Raw genomic sequence first — 20058 nt, forward strand, 5'->3', positions numbered from 1 at the left:
TGAACTGAAGACCCCAGAACTGAATCCAGCACTCCATTAGTGGCCTCACCAAGACAGAGCAGAAGGGGAAGAGAGCCTCCCTCAAGGCTACAAATAGACTTCAAGATATCCTCCCATGTAAAGCAACTTGAAAATATGTCAAGCAAATAGATTTGGAAGTTCTCCCAGAATTTGGCAAGCTTACAGGTTTTACTGAATGGTTCACAGTTCTGGAAGCCTACTGTCAGACAGGAACCTGCTTCAGGTGCCAAGCAGCCTGGTGGGAAGCATGTACTTACATTTCAGCTCCAGTTTGATGAAGTCAGTGTTCCCCAGGTTCTCAAGAAACACGCCATCAGAGGCCGACGTCTTGAAATAGAAGGAGATGTCTGCACTGGTTTCCCCTTGGAAGGTGGAGAAGTGAAGGTAGGATGATGAAGTAACAAAAGAAGCTGCATTCCAGTAATTTCCTGCAGGGATGAACAGGAAAGATGTTTGAGTGCTCTGAGAAGGGGAAGCTTTTGAAGTCAGTGTAACAGAATCACAGAATTAACCAGGTTGGAAAAGACATCTAGGATCAGAGTCCAACCTATCACCTCACCCTGTTAATTAACTAAACCATGGCACTAAGTGCCTCACCCAGTCTCCTCTGAAACACCTCCAGGGATGGTGACTCCACCACTTCCCTTGGTAGCCCATTCCAGTGCCAATTACTCTTGGTGTGAAGAGCTGCTTCCTAATGCCCAGCCTAAACCTGCCCTGCATGGTTTGAGACTGTGTCCTCCTATCCTGTCACTGGGTGCCTGGGAGAAGAGACCAACCCCCACCTAGCTGTGACCTCCTTTTAGGTAGTTGTAGAGAGCAAGGAGGTCTTCTCTTCTCCGTGCTGCACACCCCCAGCTCCCTCAGCTGCTCCTCACAGGGCTGTGTTCCAGGCCTCTCACCAGCTTCATCACCCTTCTCTGGGCATGTTCAAGCATCTCAACATTTCTCTTAAATTGAGGAGCCCAGAACTGGACACAGCACTCAAGGTGTGGCCTGACCAATGCTGAGTCCAGTGGCAGAATGACTTCCCTAGTCCTGCTGGCCATACTATTCCTGATCCAGGCCAGGATGCCATTGGCCTTCTTGGCTATCTGGGCACACTGCTGGCTCATGTTCAGCTACTGTCTACCAGTACCCCCAGGTCCCTCTCTGCTTGGCTGCTCTCCAGTCACTCTGTCTCCAGCCTGTAGTGCTGCATGGGGTTGTTGTGGCCACAGTGCAGAACCTGGCACTTGGCCTCGTTAAAACTCCTGACATTGAACTGTGCCCATCTGTCCAACCTGTCCAGGTCCCTCTGCAGTGCTGTCTACACTGAAAAAAAAAAGCCCAAATACTTCAGTTCTGCTTCCTCCTCTTTGTTTTTCCAGACATGACATATCAGGTTTCATAAAGTAGAGCAAGTTAATGGCAGATTTCTTTTCAAGCTCCTAACTGACCATACTCAGTCATATCAGAATGTGTTGTTACCACACGTGCAGCACAGTAATACAGAATTCATGGGACATAAGATAGATGGGAAGAACATTCATTTGGCTACTGCCTCACCTCAGGCACAGGTTTTGCTCTTAAACATTGGGTTCCATGTAACTTAACTGTCTTCAGATTTACTCTACACAACTACACCCTTTACTTCTTCAGGTATCTGTTAGAAGTCTACTAATACAGATATAAACATAGAATGGTTTTGGTTAGAAAAGAACTTCAAGATCATCAAGCCCAGCTTTCAACCAAACACCCCCATGGTCATTCAACCATGTGCCCAAGGGCCATGACCACAGGTTTCTTGGGCACCTCCAGGGATGGTGACTCCACCACCTCCCTGAGCAGCCTGTTCCAATGCCCAACTATGCTTCCAGGAAAGACATTTTTCCTACTATCCAACATACGCTGCCCCTGGTGCAGCTTGAGACCATTTCCTCTCATCCTATCATTTGTTACTGGGGAGAAGAGACCAACACCCACCTGGCTCCAACTTTCTTTCAGGGAATTTTAGAGACCAAGAAGGTCTCCCCTCAGCCTCCTTTTCTGCATACTATACAACCCAAATCCCTCAGCTGCTCATCACAAGACCTGCTCTCCAGATCCTTGACCAGCTTTGTAGCCCTCCTCTGGACCTGCATGAGCAATTTGTCAGTAGTCTTTCAGGACTGGATCAGAAAGGCTTCTGTGCACCTGAACATCTACACTTCACCCTCCTAGGAGCTATGGATATGCTGCACATTTGCAGACTCTTGAATCAAGTTTTAATCCATTTGCTGAATTAACTCCCATGAAATAAGTAGGACTTAGACAAAAGTCAGGGATATATAAATGTGATTCTTGTTAAGGAGCTAATTTAGCTGTCCTGAATAACCTTGCAGGAATTCTTGCATGTCTTTATAAATTCAATAACAATTTGTGCCCTTCAGCTTTACATCCTCTGAATATTACCCAAGTTCTAAGCCTCAAACACAAAGAAGACATGACAAGCAAAATTGCTGTGAGAGCTGCAAGGAGCCTACTATGAAATTCAAGTATTGGCTGCTCATGGCTTGGGTGGGTGGATGCTTTCCAGGGTAAAAAACCAGCTGGGTGGCCATGCCCACAGACTGGTGGTGAATGCACTGAAATCCAGTCGGCAGCTGGGCACTAGTGGTGCTTCCAGGACTCAGCACTGGTGCCAGGACTGTTTAATACATCTATCAGCTGGATGAAGGGACTTAGGGCAGACAACCCTAGATTGTGTGGGAATCAACTGGGACATTGGGACAGGCTGCCCAGGGAAGTGGTGGAGTCACCATCCCTGAATCATAGAATCAGCCAGGTTGGAAGAGACCTCCAAGATCATCCAGTCCAACCTAGCACCCAGCCCTAGCCAGTCAACTAGACCATGGCACAGTGGTGCTCACAGCTCTGCTTCCCTGCTGTGCAAATTAAACCCCAACTCATTAAGCTCCTGCAAAACAGCCCTAGCTCTTTCCCATCAGCTTGGCTAACCCGGAGCTAACCCTGTGCTCTCTGTAATTTGCATGTCACCAAGTGTCTCCTCTGCTGCTCCTTGACAACTTGCTCTCAGACAGAACATGGCAGTGTCATTACCAAGGGCTGACAGCAGACACAAAGACAACAGCTTTTACACACAGGGTGGTCAGACACTGGCCTGGGTTGCCTAGACAGGTGGTAGATGCCACATCTCTGAAAATATTCCAGCTCAGGTTGGAAGGGGCCCTGAGCAACCTGACCTAGGTGAAGAGGTCCCTGCTGACTGCAGGGCGTTTGGACAAGATGACCTTTGGAGGTCCCTTCCCACCCAAGCCAGTCAACACTTCTGTAAGTTTTAGAAGCATGAGAGTCTGCAGCCACCAGAAATTGCCTGGACCATAAAGGGTTGGACTTGATGATCTGTGAGGTCTCTTCCAACCCTGATGATACTGTGATACTGTGATTAATGAGAAGAGACACCTTAAATCTCAGATAAAAAGCTGAGTAAAGACTCGAAGGGTCTTTTCCCCTATAAAGTCCCACCTCAGGGAGGAGGAAAGAGATGGCTGCCCTAGAACTGACAAGGCCAAATTCCCTTCATCCCCAGTTACACAACGGGGACTGACATCTTGTAACGTGTGGCAGCTCTGTGACTTGTAACTCAGAGTCACTGGGATTAGAGCACTCAGCCTTTCAGCTTCTCCCTTGCAATATTTTTATCCAGAACTCCCTTGCTGGCTCCATCAATATCTTCTTTCTTAGCATGATTGAAATTCATGCTTTAACACCATCAATTCCACTTTTACATTTAAGCCCCATTGAAATGGAGACTGGCAATAGCAGAACTGTAAAAGATGTCAGTGCTTTTAGCCTTGCTAGGCAATAGCACTAGAGAACGAACGCTGCAATGTCAGGCAGCTCTCATGTATTACAATAGACCAAAACCCTCCAGGGTCCTCATCTGCAGCAAAACAGATTTTTTATCAAAACCATTATGTGAATAAAATGGGAGAAAAGTCTCCTATTTCAGAGAAGATGGATGTGAGAATGGAAAACTCTTCTGTGCCACAAAGTAATGGATGGAGATTATCCATACAATTATGCTCAACAAATCAAGGTAGTGGGTTTTTGGGTGATATTTTTCCTTTTCCCTTTTTTTTCCATTCCAAGAGAGAGGACTCTGTGCATGAGCACTGAGACCAGCACTGAAACAATCACAGTTTTGATTCACGGAGTCACAGAATGGCAGGGGTGGGATGGAAGCTCTGGAGATCATTAAGTCCAAACCCCCTGGTCAAAGCAGGATCATCCAGACCAGGCTGCTCAGGTGGATTTGGAAAGTCTCTAGAGAAAGAGACTCCATAACTTCTCTGGGCAGCCAGGTCCAGTGCTCCCACAAAGCACAGTTTTTCCTTCCCCAGAGGTCCCTTCCAACCGCTACCATTCTGTGATTCCTTTGTTGCTTTGGTACAGTGAAATCAGCTGCACCCAGCTTCACCTCTGAATGTGTTTCATAGAATCACCAAATTGGTTTTAGTTGAAAAAGACCTCTGAGATTATCAAGTCCAACTGCCAATCTGAGACCACCATGGCCATGAAACGATGCCCCAAAGTGCCACATCCATGTTTCTCGACTCCATCACCACCCTGGGCAGCCTGTTCCAACATCTGACCATGCTTTTAGGAAAGAAATACTTCTTAATATCCAACCTAAACCTCTACTAGCACAATTTCAGGCCACTTCCTCTCATTCTACCACCTGATACTAGGGAGAAGAGACCAATCCCCATCTCACTCCACCCTCCTTTCAGGGAGCTGTAGAGAGCAAAGAGGTCTCCCCTCTCAGCCTCCTCTTCAGACTATATATTGCTTGCTGATGAGTTGTTTATAGCTCTGGGGCCCCCTCTATCAATCAGTGCCCACTCTAGCATCATCTTCCCCTGCCTCAAATCCCCAGTTCCCACTTTCAAGGCTGCTGCTGCCATACCAGGTGTGTGTTCCTCTGCATTGCACCATTGTGTTAGTCATCAATATCTCATCCTGCATGAAGCAGCTACTGGTTACTGGTGTCTGTATCAAGAAGAGAAGCAAGCCTGGCATGCCTGTGCTGTTGCATCTTTAGAACAACATCCACAGACTCCAACTGGTGATGGCAATATATTATTTCTTGGGCCAGGGCTTTAACACTTTATCACCATCACAGCAGAGCAGCATTTGAAAAGAAGCATGTAATTGCTAGTTACTCTAAAATTACAGTGATAGTGCCTTAATTTATCTAATCCAAACATGAATCAAGAAAAATAAACTCCACAGAGCTGCTACACAAAAGAGTGGCTCAGTAGGAGACAAGTCCTTTGGCATCACATAGGAAAAATAATGCTCAAGCCAACAGATGAGGAGTGGCTGCTGCATAACAGCAAACTGGATTACACCCTCTCAGGCTACATCAAAATACAGGTTAGATTTCAATTTCCAAGATCAAACTGGCTCTGCATCTTTCAGTAAAGGAACAAATGGCTGCAAGTCCAGAACAAAACCTGCTGAGAATATCAACACAGCATCAACGATGAGCTCACAGTTAGCAGAACAGAAAAGGTAGCTCTGCTGTGGTTATTGTCACATTAAAGATGACTCAGATTTTAAAGGACAAATGCTAGGGTTTAGGGAAAAAAAACAAAAATAATCTTATTTTTTACAATAAGATCAACTCTAGCTGCAATGTAACGGGAGGAGAAGGGAGGAGAAGGGAGGAGAAGGGAGGAGAAGGGAGGAGAAGGGAGGAGAAGGGAGGAGAAGGGAGGAGAAGGGAGGAGAAGGGAGGAGAAGGGAGGAGAAGGGAGGAGAAGGGAGGAGAAGGGAGGAGAAAGGAGGAGAAGGAAGGACAAGGGAGGACAAGGGAGGACAAGGGAGGACAAGGGAGGACAAGGGAGGACAAGGGAGGACAAGGGAGGACAAGGGAGGACAAGGGAGGACAAGGGAGGACAAGGGAGGACAAGGGAGGAGGGTCTGTCTGACTACTTTCAGGTCTGACCAAAAGTTAAAGTATGTTAAGGGCATTGTGCAAATGCCTCTTAAACACTGACTTCTCCAGGAAGCTTCTTCCAGGATTTGGCTACTCTCTTCATAAAGAGAAGCCTAGTCTTAGCCTCCCCCAGTGCAGCTTTGACCTGTTCCTGCATGCCAATGGAGCTCAGGGAGAAGTATCAGCAACTCTCTCTCTTCTTGCCCTCCTCAGGAAGATGCAGAGAGCAGTGAGGCTCTCCTCAGGCTCCTTTTCTCCAAACTCAAAATACCCAGAGTCCTCAGCCTCTCCTCAGAGCACATGCCTGACAGTCCCTTCCTCACTTTGAGTGTCCTCCTCTGGACACATTGAAGGACCTTCATATCCTTAAATGTTGAGGCCCAGAACCACCCACAGTACTCAAGGTGAGGTCACACCAAAACTAAATGCAGGGAGACAATCACTTGTCTGGACCAGCTGGTTGTGCTTGTCACACCCCAAAATCTTTTATGCAGAAGAAGATACTGAGGAGAGAAAGAATAAGGCCTTACAGATGCAGGCTAGTCCTTCCACTGCTCATGGAGGAGTCTGCTCTATCATCTGGAATCAACTTGGGTACTATGATAGGTAACAAAGGACACAGAATGCATGGGGTTGGAAGGGACCCTTGAAAGGCATTTTGTCTAACCTTGCTGCAGTCAGGAGAGACATCTTCGACTAGATCAGGCTTCCCCTTGAATGCCTCCCAGGATGGGACTCAATCACATCTCTAGGCAACCTGTTCCAGTATTTCACTGCTTGTAAAGAACTTATGACCAACCTAAATTCATCCTGCTCTGGCTTTATACCATTGCTCCTGAGCCTATTGCCACAAGCCCTTCTAAACAGCTCTTCCCCAGCCTTCCTCTAAGTCACCTTCAGATACTGAAATGTTTCTGTGAGATGTCCCTGGAGCATCCTCTTCTCCAGGCTGAACAACTCCAACTCTCAGTCTGTCTTCATAGGAGAGGTGGCCAGACCTCTGATCATCTTTGTGGCACTCCTTTGGCCCTTCTCCAGTGAGTCATACATGAGCTGCCATTAGGCTGTGGTAAGATGGATAGGAGTTTATTTCCTTGCTGTTATAAATCACCTGCTTTTGTAAAGACTCTCAGGTGACATAACACTTACCAGCCATAGATCAATGGCTATAAACACAGATGCTGAAGTTTTCTTTACCCTGCCAGTCACTCTCTTTGCTGAGTGAGGGAGAAGTGCAATCACATTTATCAGTGAAAGGCTGGAGTCAATGAAACAGATTCAGTGATGCAGAAGATTTTCCAGCACTCGCTGTGTTACCTGCAATCATCTTTGTAAAACCATTTGTCACAAGTCTTGCCTCCTGGTCACAATGCCTAATCATAATGCATACCTTGTCACTGCTGGCATCAGTGCTTTCATCCATCTAAAGATTGAAAGGTCCTGATCTGGCATGGTTTACAACCTGGAGCTGTGTAATGTGCTGATGGAGCTTTAATGATGCATGTAAACTGGTGCCCTTTCCTGGGAATTTTTTGCAGCACTAACTGACCTGCAAACATCACTTTGATCACCCCTGTGTCACAGCCAACACACTGTGTAGGAACCTTGCCATGATACCAGCATGGTAAACATTAAACACAGCAACCTGCTGCTGCCCACAAACCATGGCACTAACTAAGAGGACCGCTGCCCACAAACCATGGCACTATGAGGACTGTTGCCCACAAACCATGGCACTAACTATGAGGATGATCTTCTCTGCATAGGCTTGGGTGTTTCTAGCTGTGCAAAGCTGTTTGAAGCTGTTTACCATTCCCATCTGGTGGCACTGCTTTAACCACTGCAGGCTCAGCTCCTGACACTGCAGGGTGCAAGGTGTATGGCAAAGGCAGAAGGACAATGATGTAAGAAAACAATGATCTTAATGACTCAGTTCCTCTGTGGCAGTGAATTTACTCCCTGTGTAGGGAGGAAACTGCAGGAAAGCATAGTTCTCAGATCCCTCCTTCCTATTTCCTAGATCCTCAGCTGTGAAATGAAATGCACCTTTAGAGTTGAGGAGAGGCACAGAGCCATCACACCATCCCGACACCACATGGACAACATGACCCAGGAGCCATTCCTTTTTCTGGGATTCCTCTTTGCTCCCCCTGGAATGTTTTTTATAAGAAGGATGTGCTGAGCAATCTCTATGCAACTCTTCCCCTCTGTGTTGTCTGATTTCTGGAGGAAGGTTTCCCTGCTCAAGGTGAGAATCCCTCCCCTGTGTGTGGTTTCAAGGTTACTGGTGTTTAGCTATGGCTCTGGCCTCAGTGTCCTGGCTGTGTGACCACCTGATATGTGTTCTCCTTTGGCAGCTCCACTTGTCACAAATGAAAATGTTCCTCAGAATTAAAATGTAAGATGCCATTGAGTCTTGATGTAGCACATTAACTATTCTTCATGTCATTGATTCCAGAATTACCTGTTATTCACAGACATCATCACATTATTTTGCATGATCTTCTACTATAGGATGGATTTCAGAGTCTTCTGTAGTAAAGCTGAGAATATTTAACTTACAAGATATGACTAAGTCCTTTGATGGATTATAGTTCTCTGAGTTTTGATGAAACCTATGGCTCTAACCCATTACCTTGAAGTGCTAATTTAAGTAATCAGGTGCACTGATTCCTATGGGTCCCTTTCAGATACTGAAATGCTACTCTTAGGTCTCCCTGGAGCCTTCTCTTCTGCAGGCTGAACAATCCCAGCTCTTTCAGCTTGTGTTCACAGGAGAGGTGCTCCAGCCCTCTGATCACTTTTGTGACCATTCATGGCCCCACAGATCTTGCTGTAACCTTACAAGATCTCACAGCAGCTCAGCAGTGTTTGAAAACAGAGAAGGCAAAGAAAGAGTGCTCACACATTTCCTGGTTAAACAGCAAACTTTCCCCTATTGATCTCCTAGATGTGCCTGGCTGTACTCCCTTTACCCACCACTTCTTAGCATTACCATCAGTGCCAGAGTCAACAAGGTTATGAGGGGGTGCAGCAATCTGGGGCTGTTTAGTCTAGAAAAGAGCAGAGTGAGAAGAGATCTCACTAAAGGGTGTCCTGTGATAGAATGAGGGACAATGGACACAAACAGGAGCAGAGGAAGTTATGCTTCAACATGAGGGAAAACTCCTTTACTGTGTGCAGCCTACCCAGAGAGGTTGTGGAGTCTTCTTCTCTGGAGACTTTTAAGACTCATTTAGATGCACTGCTGTGTAGCCTCCCCTAAGTAACCCTGCTTTGGTGGGGGGCTTGGACTCAACAATCTTCAGAGGTCCCTTCCAACCCCTACCACTCTGTGATTCCCTGACAGACAAAGTAACACAGGTGAGCTCACCACAGAACTGCAGCTGTCACTCCTCGAGCACTTACTCATGAAATTCAACAAGGCCAAGTGTAAAGTCCTGCACCTGGGTTGGCACAACTCCAGGCTAGGTGGCACATGGCTGAGAGCAGCCCTGAGGAAAAGGACCTGGGGGTCTGGGTTGATGAGAAGCTCAACATGAGCCTACAGTGTGCACATGCAGCCCAGACAGCAACCCTGTGCTGGGCTGCAGCAAGAGCAGTGTGGCCAGCAGGGCAGGGGAGGGGATTCTGCCCCTTGGTTCTGCTCTCATCAGACCCCACCTGGAGTACTGCGTGCAGTTCTGGAGCCCCCAACACAAGAAGGACATGGAACTGTTGGAGTGAGTCCAGAGGAGGCCACAAAGATGCTCAGAGGGCTGCAGCAGCTCTTCTCTGAGGACAGGCTACAAGAGTTTGGGCTCTGCAGCCTGGAGAAGAGAAGGCTTCGAGAAGACCTTATAGTGGCCTTGCAGTATCTGAAGGGGGCTACAGGAAGGCTGGGGAGGGACTATTTAGAAGGTCTTGTAATGACAGATCAAGGAGTAATGGGTTTAAACTGACAGAGGGGAGATTTAAACTAGATGTTAGGAAGAAGTTGTTTGCAGTGAGGGTGGTGAGACACTGGCACAGGTTGCCCAGGGAGGCAGTGGATGCTCCCTGCCTGGAGGTGTTCAAGGCCAGGTTGGATGAGGCTTGAGCATCCTATTCTAGTGAGAGGTGTCCCTGCCTATGGCAGCAGGGTTGGAACTGGCTGATCTTTGAGGTCCCTTCTAACCTAAACCATTCTATGATTCTATAATTCCACTCTTCAAATACTACCCAGGTGATGCAGAACCATATATGTAGTGTAACAGCAAATGGAAACCAGCACTATAACTAACTTTTTCAGGCTAAACATGTCATCACACGGTGAGAGAAGGGATCTGTTGCAGCAGCTAATCATGGAATTCTTATGGACTTGAGTGGTGGCATCACTGTGACTGAGAATCTTATAGGCATATATATATATATATACACATGTATAAAATACCCTTATGAATTTAATGAAGATTAAACCTATCAGAGTATAGAGAGACATCCCTCAACAGAAAACTGCCAGCTTTAACATTCAAACATAACTACTATCCATAACTCCTGTTCAAGGTTTAACTTCTCCACAGTCTCCTTCCAATTCCAACTGCTCTGTGAAAGTAGGAACAATGAACAGGCAAAAAACCTTCTAACTCTGGCTTGAATAAAAACGGCAAGGAAACCCATCTCACTCCAAAATGGAAATGAAATTAGCATGACAGAGGTGACACGGTTTGTGAAAGCAAAACACCCCCCAACGCCTACAGAAGATCTGATTCTGACCTCCTTCACATCATTGTGGCATAGCTCTACCCTTCATAGCATTGCACTCCATTTATACAAATCTGAGAGCGTTTACTGAACACTAAATTCCCAAATCTTTCCATCTCAGCCACAGTAATATGCAATGAAAGAGAAAATGAAGTGTGAGAAAGTTGCCTCAAAAAAAACCCCAAAGATCTTGTTCTTTCTTTCTCTCTCTCTGTTTCCTGTATGCTTATAGCTACCAGACACAACAGCTGGCAAACTAGGCTCCTGACGGCCACTCCTGGCAATAGCAAGTCTGTGCACGTGATGGGGGGTCACCTTCTTGGGCATCTTACAGACTGTGCTTAACAACACACTGAAGGAAGTATTTGGCTTCTGTCCTATTTTGGCTTAGAAGAGAACTAACCCTGCTCAGTGCTCTGCCTTCCCAGCTCAGGCTCTGCTCAGTGCTTGCTGTGCCTTCCCAGCTCAGGCTCTGCTCAGAGCTGTGCCTTCCCAGCTCAGGCTCTGCTCAGTGCTGTGCCTTCCCAGCTCAGGCTCTGCTCAGTGCTGTGCCTTCCCAGCTCAGGCTCTGCTCAGTGCTGTGCCTTCCCAGCTCAGGCTCTGCTCAGAGCTGTGCCTTCCCAGCTCAGGCTCTGCTCAGTGCTGTGCCTTCCCAGCTCAGGCTCTGCTCAGTGCTGTGCCTTCCCAGCTCAGGCTCTGCTCAGAGCTGTGCCTTCCCAGCTCAGGCTCTGCTCAGTGCTGTACCTTCCCAGCTCAGGCTCTGCTCAATGCTGTACCTTCCCAGCTTGGCCGCTGCACTGTCAGGCCCTTTCTGCAGCTCAGGGCAGCTTTGCACAGGCAGTGGTTGCTGCTGGCAGTGACAATGCTGATGGGGAGTGTTAGCACCAAGGGCTGAGGTGCAGAACGAGGGCACTGCTACAACTTGTGTGCCACCCTGGGCTGCAGCAAGGAAAAGCCTACTGGCCATGATTCTTTTGTTGCAGCCCAGGATGCAATTTGCCTTATGGTCAGAAGTGCACATTTGCTGCCTCACATCCAGCTTCTCACCCACCGGTACTCCTACGTCCTTTTTTTGCAGGGCTGCTCTCAATCTCATCACCTCCCAGCCTCTATTGATATTGAGAACTGATACTTGCTCTCATATCTCTTCAATGACAGCCTTCTCAAAGGCATTCTCCTCTAAATTTTCCTGCTCTTCTCCATGCCTCCTTCCTTAGAATCACAGAAGTGTTGTGGTTGAAGGGGGCTATTGAGATCATCAAGTCCAACCTCTCACTCCGAGCTCACAATCACGGCTATGCTACTGCCACTAAACCACATTCCTCAGCACCACAAATTCTCTTTTCTCCCCTGAAAATACCCATCCCAAACAAGCAAACCAAGAAGAAGAAATGATACCAGGTAATGGGATATAAAATTTTGTTTTCCCTGGGAATGTGAATGAAAGGGTTAGGTGGGGAAGGCTTGGCCAAAAAAAATCACTTTGGAGCTCACCTTGTCTTTTCTGATTTCCTTATTGAGCTCCTAGCAGAATGGTTGAACCTGCACAATATCCTTTCTCACCTATTTGCTGAGCCCAGCAAATCAGCTGCCATGACTGCTCAGGCAGGGGGGGCTAGGCAATAGAGTAGCAGCAAAGAGGATTCATTCAGCTGCATCTCAAAATGTATGGAGCCTGCAGAGAGAGAGCAACAGGTGCTGTCCTCTCCCCTCCGTTCCATTCCAATCCACTCAATCCCAATCCATTCCACCCCTTCTTCAAATAACTGAAACAGCAAACATCCCCATAACCACTAGGTCAATTTATGATTAAAAGCTGCTTATTTGTAAAGTCATTTGGTATTTGTCCTGCCAAAAGCAAGATGGGAAGTCAAAAGAGAGGCTGAGGGACCTGGGTTTTTTTAGTTTGGAGAAAAGAAGACTGAGAGGGGATCTAATAAATGTTCATAAGTATCTGAGGGCTGGGGGTCAGAAGGGAAGGGACAGGCTCTGCTCACTTGCTCCCTGGGATAGGACAAAGAGCAATGGATGGAAGCTGCAGTACAGGAGGTTTCACCTCAACACAAGGGGGAACTTCTTTACTGTAAGGGTCACAGAGCACTGGAACAGGCTCCCCAGAGAGGTTGTGGAGTCTCTGTTGCCTTTCAAGGCCTGTCTGGATGTGTTCCTCTGTGACCTGAGCTAAATTGTATGGTCCTGCTCTGGCAGGGGGGTTGGACTCAATGATCTCTTTGAGTCCTTTCCAACCCCTGCCATTCTGTGAGCCTGGGATCTTCACAACCTTTTAACTTGGCATTTCCCCCTTTGATTTCTGCTTCTTTAGATTGGAAAATTAGCATCACTCAGAGATTTGTTTCCCGTCTCCCACCTCATCCACACATCTATAAATGTTTTTGGCTTGAGAAAGAAAGAAATCTGTTTTCCAATCAACTGATTGTTTGCCTGCAGACTTGGGCAATCTGGCAATCAAACCCAGCTTGCTCCTGTGCCATCACCTAAACAGAATGCTTTGCAAAAGCAGCAGCAAGAGGAGCACTGTGTGCCAGATTTTACTGTAAGATAAGATGAATTTCTTGCTTTAATGAGATGAATCTCAGTATTTCACTGCATAAATAAGATTACCCTTTAAAATGCAGAGAACATATTCTGCTGCTAATTATAGATGCAAATCAGGAAACGGTAGATTGACCTTAATAGCTTTTAGTCTTTCTTCACCAGGAATATGCTACAGCTATAAAATCTCTTCAGCTTATCCAACCTATTTAATGTTATAAGGAATTTTATCTGACATTACTGCAGTTGAATAAAGAGATGGTTGGTTTTAAAGCCTGAGGAAAAAAAAAGTCTGTACACAGAAGAAGCTTTGAAGGGCTTTTTAAAGCTCTTGTGCAGATTGCCTGGACACAAAGCCTAATGCCCAGTTTTCTGTTTGCCTTAACTCCTGTGAGCATCCCTGCTGAGCAGCTTGAACAGACTAGCCTCTCAAAGAACAAGATTAAACCTTTTCTCCTGTTCCCCAGAGTTTTAATCTTGAGGGAAACAGAAATCAAAATGATTGAACAGGCAACATGAAGAGTCATGTCTAGCCATGAAGGGTAATAAGCAAGTATAGAAAAGTTGAGATGCAGACATGATCTGATGTTACCTTTCTTAGAAGCTGGCTTAATCATAAGTTTCTACACAGAAAGGCACCAGACTTTGAATACCTGTGCTGGGCTTGCTGCCAGCAAACATTATAACTGAGTGCTGCTATTGACCCTTCAGAAAAGAAAAGCAGGGAAAAGGGCAAAAAGGAAAAGTTCTTCTTCTAATAATCTTGGCATGGGGACATGCTTGTCAGAGAGATACCATTGCAGATCCTAAATGGTATCCTAATGAAAAGAAGGACTCCAGCCTTGGTCCCACATGGGAATCTCACTACAAGAAAGGAAAGGCATTGAGGTGCTGGAGTGTCTATAGAGAAGAGCAAAGAAGCTGGTGAAGGAGCTTAAGAACAGGTCTGATGAGGCAACTGTGGTTGTTCTGTCTGGAGGAGAGGAGGCTGAAAGGAGACTTCATTGTTCTCTACAGCTCTCTGAAAAGTGGCAGTGAGGTGGGTGTTGGTTTCTTCTCCCTGAGTAGGAGGAAATGGTCTAAGATTGTTCCAGGGGACGTTTAGGTTGGACATCAGGAAAAATGTCTTTCCTGAAGAAGTGGCCAGGTATTGGAACTTGCTGCCCAGGGAGGTGGCAGAGTTGCTGTCCCTGGAAGTGTTCAGGAACCATGTGGACATGGCACTTTGGGACATTGTTTAATGGCCACGGTGTTCTTAAGTTGAAGGTTGGATTCAATGATCTTAAAGGCCTTCTCCAACTGAAGCAGTTCTATGATTCTAACTCATGGATCAGATTTGAATGTGGAATAGACAATGCTCTCCTCAGGTGCTGGCCACTGAAGAAGAGGCTTGACTCTGGTGACCCCTCAGCTTTGTCCTGAATCTGATGCCCATGAGATGGAATCCTTTGTTGGACAGTTTAGGGCCACCTGCCCTGACTCCTTCTCCCTGCAGCTGCAGCCTTTTCCTTGCTGCAGCCCAAGGTGGCACACAAGACATAGCAGTGTCCTTGGTCTGCACCCCAGCCCTTGGTGCTAACTCTTGCCATCAGCAGCCACTGTCTGTGCAAACCCCTCCTGAGCTGCAGAAGGCAGCGGCACTGAGAAGCAGTGAAAGCGGTGCAAGAGGAGAGACCCTGAGGGCACTGGCTCACCTTCACTATGCTTGAAGACACTAAGAGAAGGTAATTTAAGCCTTTATCTCACACTCTGATACCTTTGGTGCTGTGGCTGTGAGACCTTGAATGTTTGCTGAGAGCTTCCAGAACTGTTTCCCCATCAAGTGTCCCCTTTCTGTACCACAACCATGGCACTTTCACCACAGAAGGCATAAACGTGCACAAACACTGCTGCAGTGACCACAGCAATGTGGGAGACAACCTACAGTTTCACCTTGGTTTGCTTCCACAAAAGATTGCATCTTGGGCTGCATCAGGCCAGTAGGCTGACACTGGTGATGCTCCCTCTCTACTCTGCTCTTATGAGACCCCACCTGGAGTACTGTGTTCAGTTCTGGGGCCCCCACACAACAAGGACATGGTTGTGTTGGAGATGGCACAGAGGAGGCCACGAAGATGATCAGAGGTCTGGAACACCTCTCTGGTGAAGACAGGCTGAAAGAAGTGAGTTAGTTCAGCCTGGAGAAGGCTCAGAGACCTCAGAGCAGCCTTCCAGTACTTGAAGAGTGCTACAGGAGAGATGGAGAGGGACTTTGTTTACAAAGGCATGGAGTGACAGGATGAGGGGAAGGCTTTAAGCTAGAAGAGGATAGATTTAGACTGAGTATTACAAAGAAATTCTTTCCAGTGAGGGTGGTAAGACATGGGAACAGGTTGCCCAGGGAGGCTATGGAAGTGTCCTCTATGAAGGTGTTCAAGGACAAGTTGGGTGAGGCCTTGAGCAACCTGGTCTAGTTGAAAGGGTCCCTGGCCACGGCAGGGAGGTTGGAACTCGGTGATCTTTAAGGTCCCTTCCAACCTAGACTATTCTATGACTCTGTGAAACACCACTTCATCCTTCTGAGGCCAAATTTGGGATAGGTGACCACAGCTCTGTGGCTTCCTGTAAGTGTCTACAACAAATAATGCAGCTTTAATTAACACAGGAAATAATAACAACTCTTGTTTAATCTACATTGAATGTACGTTCAGGAACTTCGATTTGAGCATCACAAGTTGCTAGAAGTAGCAGCTTCAGTCCCATTACTCTGAGTTTTATCTCTATGCTAAAACTGACCTGCTAAATGACTCCCCTGGGTAATGTGCAATGCCATAAAATTAAACACTGATTTATGACTTAAATAAAAGACATCAGAGAGCATCAGGATGTTAAACATCAGGGATGGCTTGTTTTGCAAACCTTCTTTAATGGCAGACCCAGCTGGAAGTCCTTCACAAGAACTGAAGCAAATGAACAACCTTGTTTCTAAATGAAGGCAGACAAAAGAGGGCCAGGGAACTTCTGCAGAGAGTCCAATGGAGGCCACCAAGGTGTTGAGGAGCATCTCTGTGAGGAGGAAAGGCTGAGAAACCTGGGGCTGTTTAGCCTGGAGAAGAGCAGTCTGAGAGATGATCTTCTCAATGCTAAAGGATGGAGGGCAAGAGGCCGGGGCCAGACTCTTTCCAGTGGTGTCCAGCAATAGGACAAAGGGCAATGGACACAACTGGAACCCAGAAAGTTCCACTTGAACTTAAAGAAAACTGTCTCTGCTGTGAGAGTGATGGGGTCTTGGAGCAGGCTGCCCAGAATGGTTTTTGAGTCCCATCTGGAGACTTTCAAAACCCACCTCAATGTGCTTCTCTGCAACCTGATCTTTATGACCCTGCTTTAGCAGGGAGGTTGGACTAGGTGATCTCCAGAGCTCCCTTCCAGAGATGCTCCCTTGTGATTCTGCAATAGCCAATGTGGGCTTCCAGCTCTTTAGAGTATGGGATTTCAATGTTTTTCATGACATGCATCACATACTCATGCAACGACTAGATCCAGAGCTGCCACAGGTGTCTGCAAGTATCTATCTTCACTAACCAAATGCTTTAGTGATACAGATCACCTCTAGGAATGGTGGTTTAAAAACCCAGCCTTGTCTGCAGCATTATTGCTTTCAGTTCACTGGCTGCTGCTCTTTATCAGAGCTGCTTTGTGCCAGCGTGGCTAGCCAGATAGGGGACTGATATCCCCCATTCTGAAGACTCAACTGCAACTTTCCTAGTGACATCAAATGAAGCACAAGCAAGAATGACAAGACCTCTTCTTTTTTGGCTCTTTTCTTTCTTTCTTGAGTTCATGCAGAACTGGGGCAGATCAGGCATCAATCCTCTCTCAGCTCTGTATTTGAGAAGCAGTAATGCACACAATCCATGGCATTGCTGAGACAGAATTCATTTTTCTCCAAGTGCTGGAAGTTAATCACAGAACGTCAGGGGCTGGAAGGGACTTTAAAAGCTCATCCGGTCCCACCCCCCTGCCAGAGCAGGATCACCTATGCCAGATCACACAGGAACACATCCAGGCAGGTCTTTAATGTCTCCAGAGAGGGAGACTCCACAACGCCCCTGGTCAGCCTGTTCCAGTGTTCTGTCACCCTCACAGGGAAAAAACTCCTCCTTGTGTTTAAATGAAACTTCCTATACTTCAACTTCCACCCACTGCCACTTGCCTTGTCATTGGGCATCACCCAGCAGAGCCTGGCTCCATCCTCCTGGCACTCACCCTGCACACAGTTATAAACATGGATGAGGTCACCTCTCAGTCTCCACTTCTCCTAGCTAAAGAGTCTCAGCTCTCTCAGTCTCTTCTCAGAAGAGAGATATTCCATTTCCTTAGTCATCTTTGTGGCTCTGTGCTGGACTCTCTCAAGCAGTTCTATGTCCCACTTGAACTGGGGAGGTGATAATAATCAAGCAGGACAGGTTTTCAGAAGGGTTACAAGGGCAAGGCAGGTGACCTTGGAAAGATTTCAGTGCTGAACTGTCATTTCCTTGCAGAATGCAAGCTTCTTTTCTCTGACCCCGTCCAGCTGCCTGATCTATTCCACTTATAAAAATCCTCCATCAGATGGCAGCAAGGTACAAGCTTTTGTAAAAAGCAAAGCAGGAGGACTGGAGTTTTGCCTTTGTAGCAAAGCAAAGTATCAACAAATAGTTCAGCTTTCGAGAGCAGCTTTTTTCTCTCATCTGCCCAAATAGCAGAGGAAGAGGTAATTTAGGGCCCTCTCACATCAGCTCTCCCACCTCTGCATGTCGCTCCTGGCAAACGTGTGCCAAGCATCTTGCAGCTCTGGTTGTGCAGGGGCTGTAGGTGCCTTGCCAGGTTTGCAGGTCTGACATTTATCTAGCTCAAGGAAGTCAGTAAGGAGTAGCCAGGTGGCTTCCCAAGGAGGCTCAGCTTGGCCTCCCTGCTGCTTGCTCCAGAGCAGCTCCCCAGTGGCCATGGGACACTGCTTGCAACATGCCTGTGGGTCACTGCAGTGTGTCTACATCTCTCTGAAGCTCCCATGGCACTTTGGGGATCTGCTTATCAGTTTCTCTTCTCATCTCTTTAGAAACAAAAACCTGCCCTTCATGGTGTTGTCAGTCGAACTTGCAGTAGCTACCTGTCACTCTTCTAAAGACAAGAGGCATTCCTAATCCTCACAGCATCAGAGAATCACTTAGGTTGTCAAAGACCTTTTGGAGTACTGAGTCCAACCATCAACCTAGCACCACTATGTCCACTAAACCATGTCCCAGGTGCCATGTCTACATATTCTTTGAATGTCTCCTGGGACAGTGACTCCACCACTTCCCTGGGCAGCCTGTTCCAATGCCTGGCCACTCTTCCAGGAAAGAAAATTCCTCTAATATCCAATCTAAAAACTGCTAGCTGAGGACTCCAGGGCTGAGGTATTTGGCACAGTGAGTTCCAAGCCTGCTGAGATGTCTCTTGTGACTCCCCAGACACTGATCACTAGAAATCTGCACTCTTCACCCACAAAAGATCAGTGGATAATTGATGTGGCACTGAAAAAAATGAAGGCAGAAGGTCTGACCTACAGCACAGGGTAATAGCTGCTCTGGTATCATCTTCTGATGCTTGCTCTGCCAGTAAAACATCTGAGCTCTCTATTTCTCACCCTCTGCCACACTGCCCCACGTCAGTGCTGGAACTCAGTACTCATTCCTCAGGCTTCCATCAATATTTTTCTTTCCTTCTGCTTTCCTGGTGTCTTTCAAGCACTGTGTCTCAAACCTTACAGTGACTTCTCTGCAATACAGGGTCTGCAGCCCCTGACAAGTGCTTGTGCTGGCTGCCTGGCAATAACCACAAAGCTCAGTACAAATGCAGAGTTTCTGCTTCCCTTGGAAAATGCACAGGTTTATTCCATAAGCAAGGACAAAATGAAGAGGGTGTGTGGCAGGGGGGTAGTAGTTAGCTAAAGGGGAAGGAGCTGGAGGCTGGCTGAGGCAGCAGCAGGTGGTGTTCTCCAACAGCCTGCTCCCTTCCCAGATATCCAGTCAGATTGAATCTCTCAGCTTCATAATCTGCTTCCTGAGCTTCTCCAGGGGTAAAATGTAAGCACCTTGTCTGGATGGTTTCTCTGCAGGAGGCAGCATAAAACGACTGGGAAGCGTGTCACAGGGCACGTGGTGTGTGTGCCAGCCTGATGTGCCAGGCTGCTGGGGGAGCAGGAGCCACGCTCTGAGAGATGACACTGGACACAGCCTTTTCTCAGATGATAGGGACTGCAAGGCTGAAGCTCCAGAGGCCAAGAAGAATCCAAAGAGTGCATACAGCCTTCTGCCTCTATGGGAGCTGCTTTCTGATTTAAGCTTGAGTTCTTAGCACCAACGTCACATGGATTCAAAAGCCACCCTTTCGTTTTCATCACAACAATGGATCTGGGTCACTTTTCTACATCCCACCCGTGGATTTTCATAGAACCACAGAATTGTTTCAGTTGGGAAAGACTTCTCCTACCTTCCTGTAGGCCCCCATCAGGGCCTACATGACCTACATGATCCAGCAGGTCAAGGGAGGTTCTCCTCCCCTTCTACTCTACCCTGATGAGACCCCATCCTGAATACTGTGTTCAGTTTTGGGCTCCCTAGTTCAAGAGGGACAGGAATCTACTGGAGAAGGACCAGTGGAGGGCTACAAGGATGATGAGGGGACTGGATATGAAGAGAGGCTGAGAGACTTGGGACTTTTTAGTCTGGAAAAGAGAAGACTTAGAGGGGATTTGATAAATGCTTATAAGT

General features: G+C 47.1%; 1 protein-coding gene across 12 annotated transcripts in view; it reads right to left on the minus strand.

Moving 5' to 3' along the window:
- Nucleotides 1-20058, minus strand: part of CNTNAP2 (contactin associated protein 2) — a 1124907-nt gene that overhangs the window by 114061 nt on the left and 990788 nt on the right. For all 12 annotated transcript variants that reach the window (XR_010308041.1, XM_064169555.1, XM_064169553.1 and 9 more), the window contains one exon: nucleotides 279-449. Coding sequence is in view for 11 of the 12 variants with exons in the window: in XM_064169555.1 (XP_064025625.1) it covers nucleotides 279-449 (171 nt within the window). In the remaining variant the exon portion in view is untranslated. The remainder of the gene's footprint in view (nucleotides 1-278; nucleotides 450-20058) is intronic.

The sequence above is a fragment of the Pogoniulus pusillus genome, chromosome 32 (assembly GCF_015220805.1).
Source record: "Pogoniulus pusillus isolate bPogPus1 chromosome 32, bPogPus1.pri, whole genome shotgun sequence".
Classification (NCBI taxonomy): domain Eukaryota; kingdom Metazoa; phylum Chordata; class Aves; order Piciformes; family Lybiidae; genus Pogoniulus; species Pogoniulus pusillus.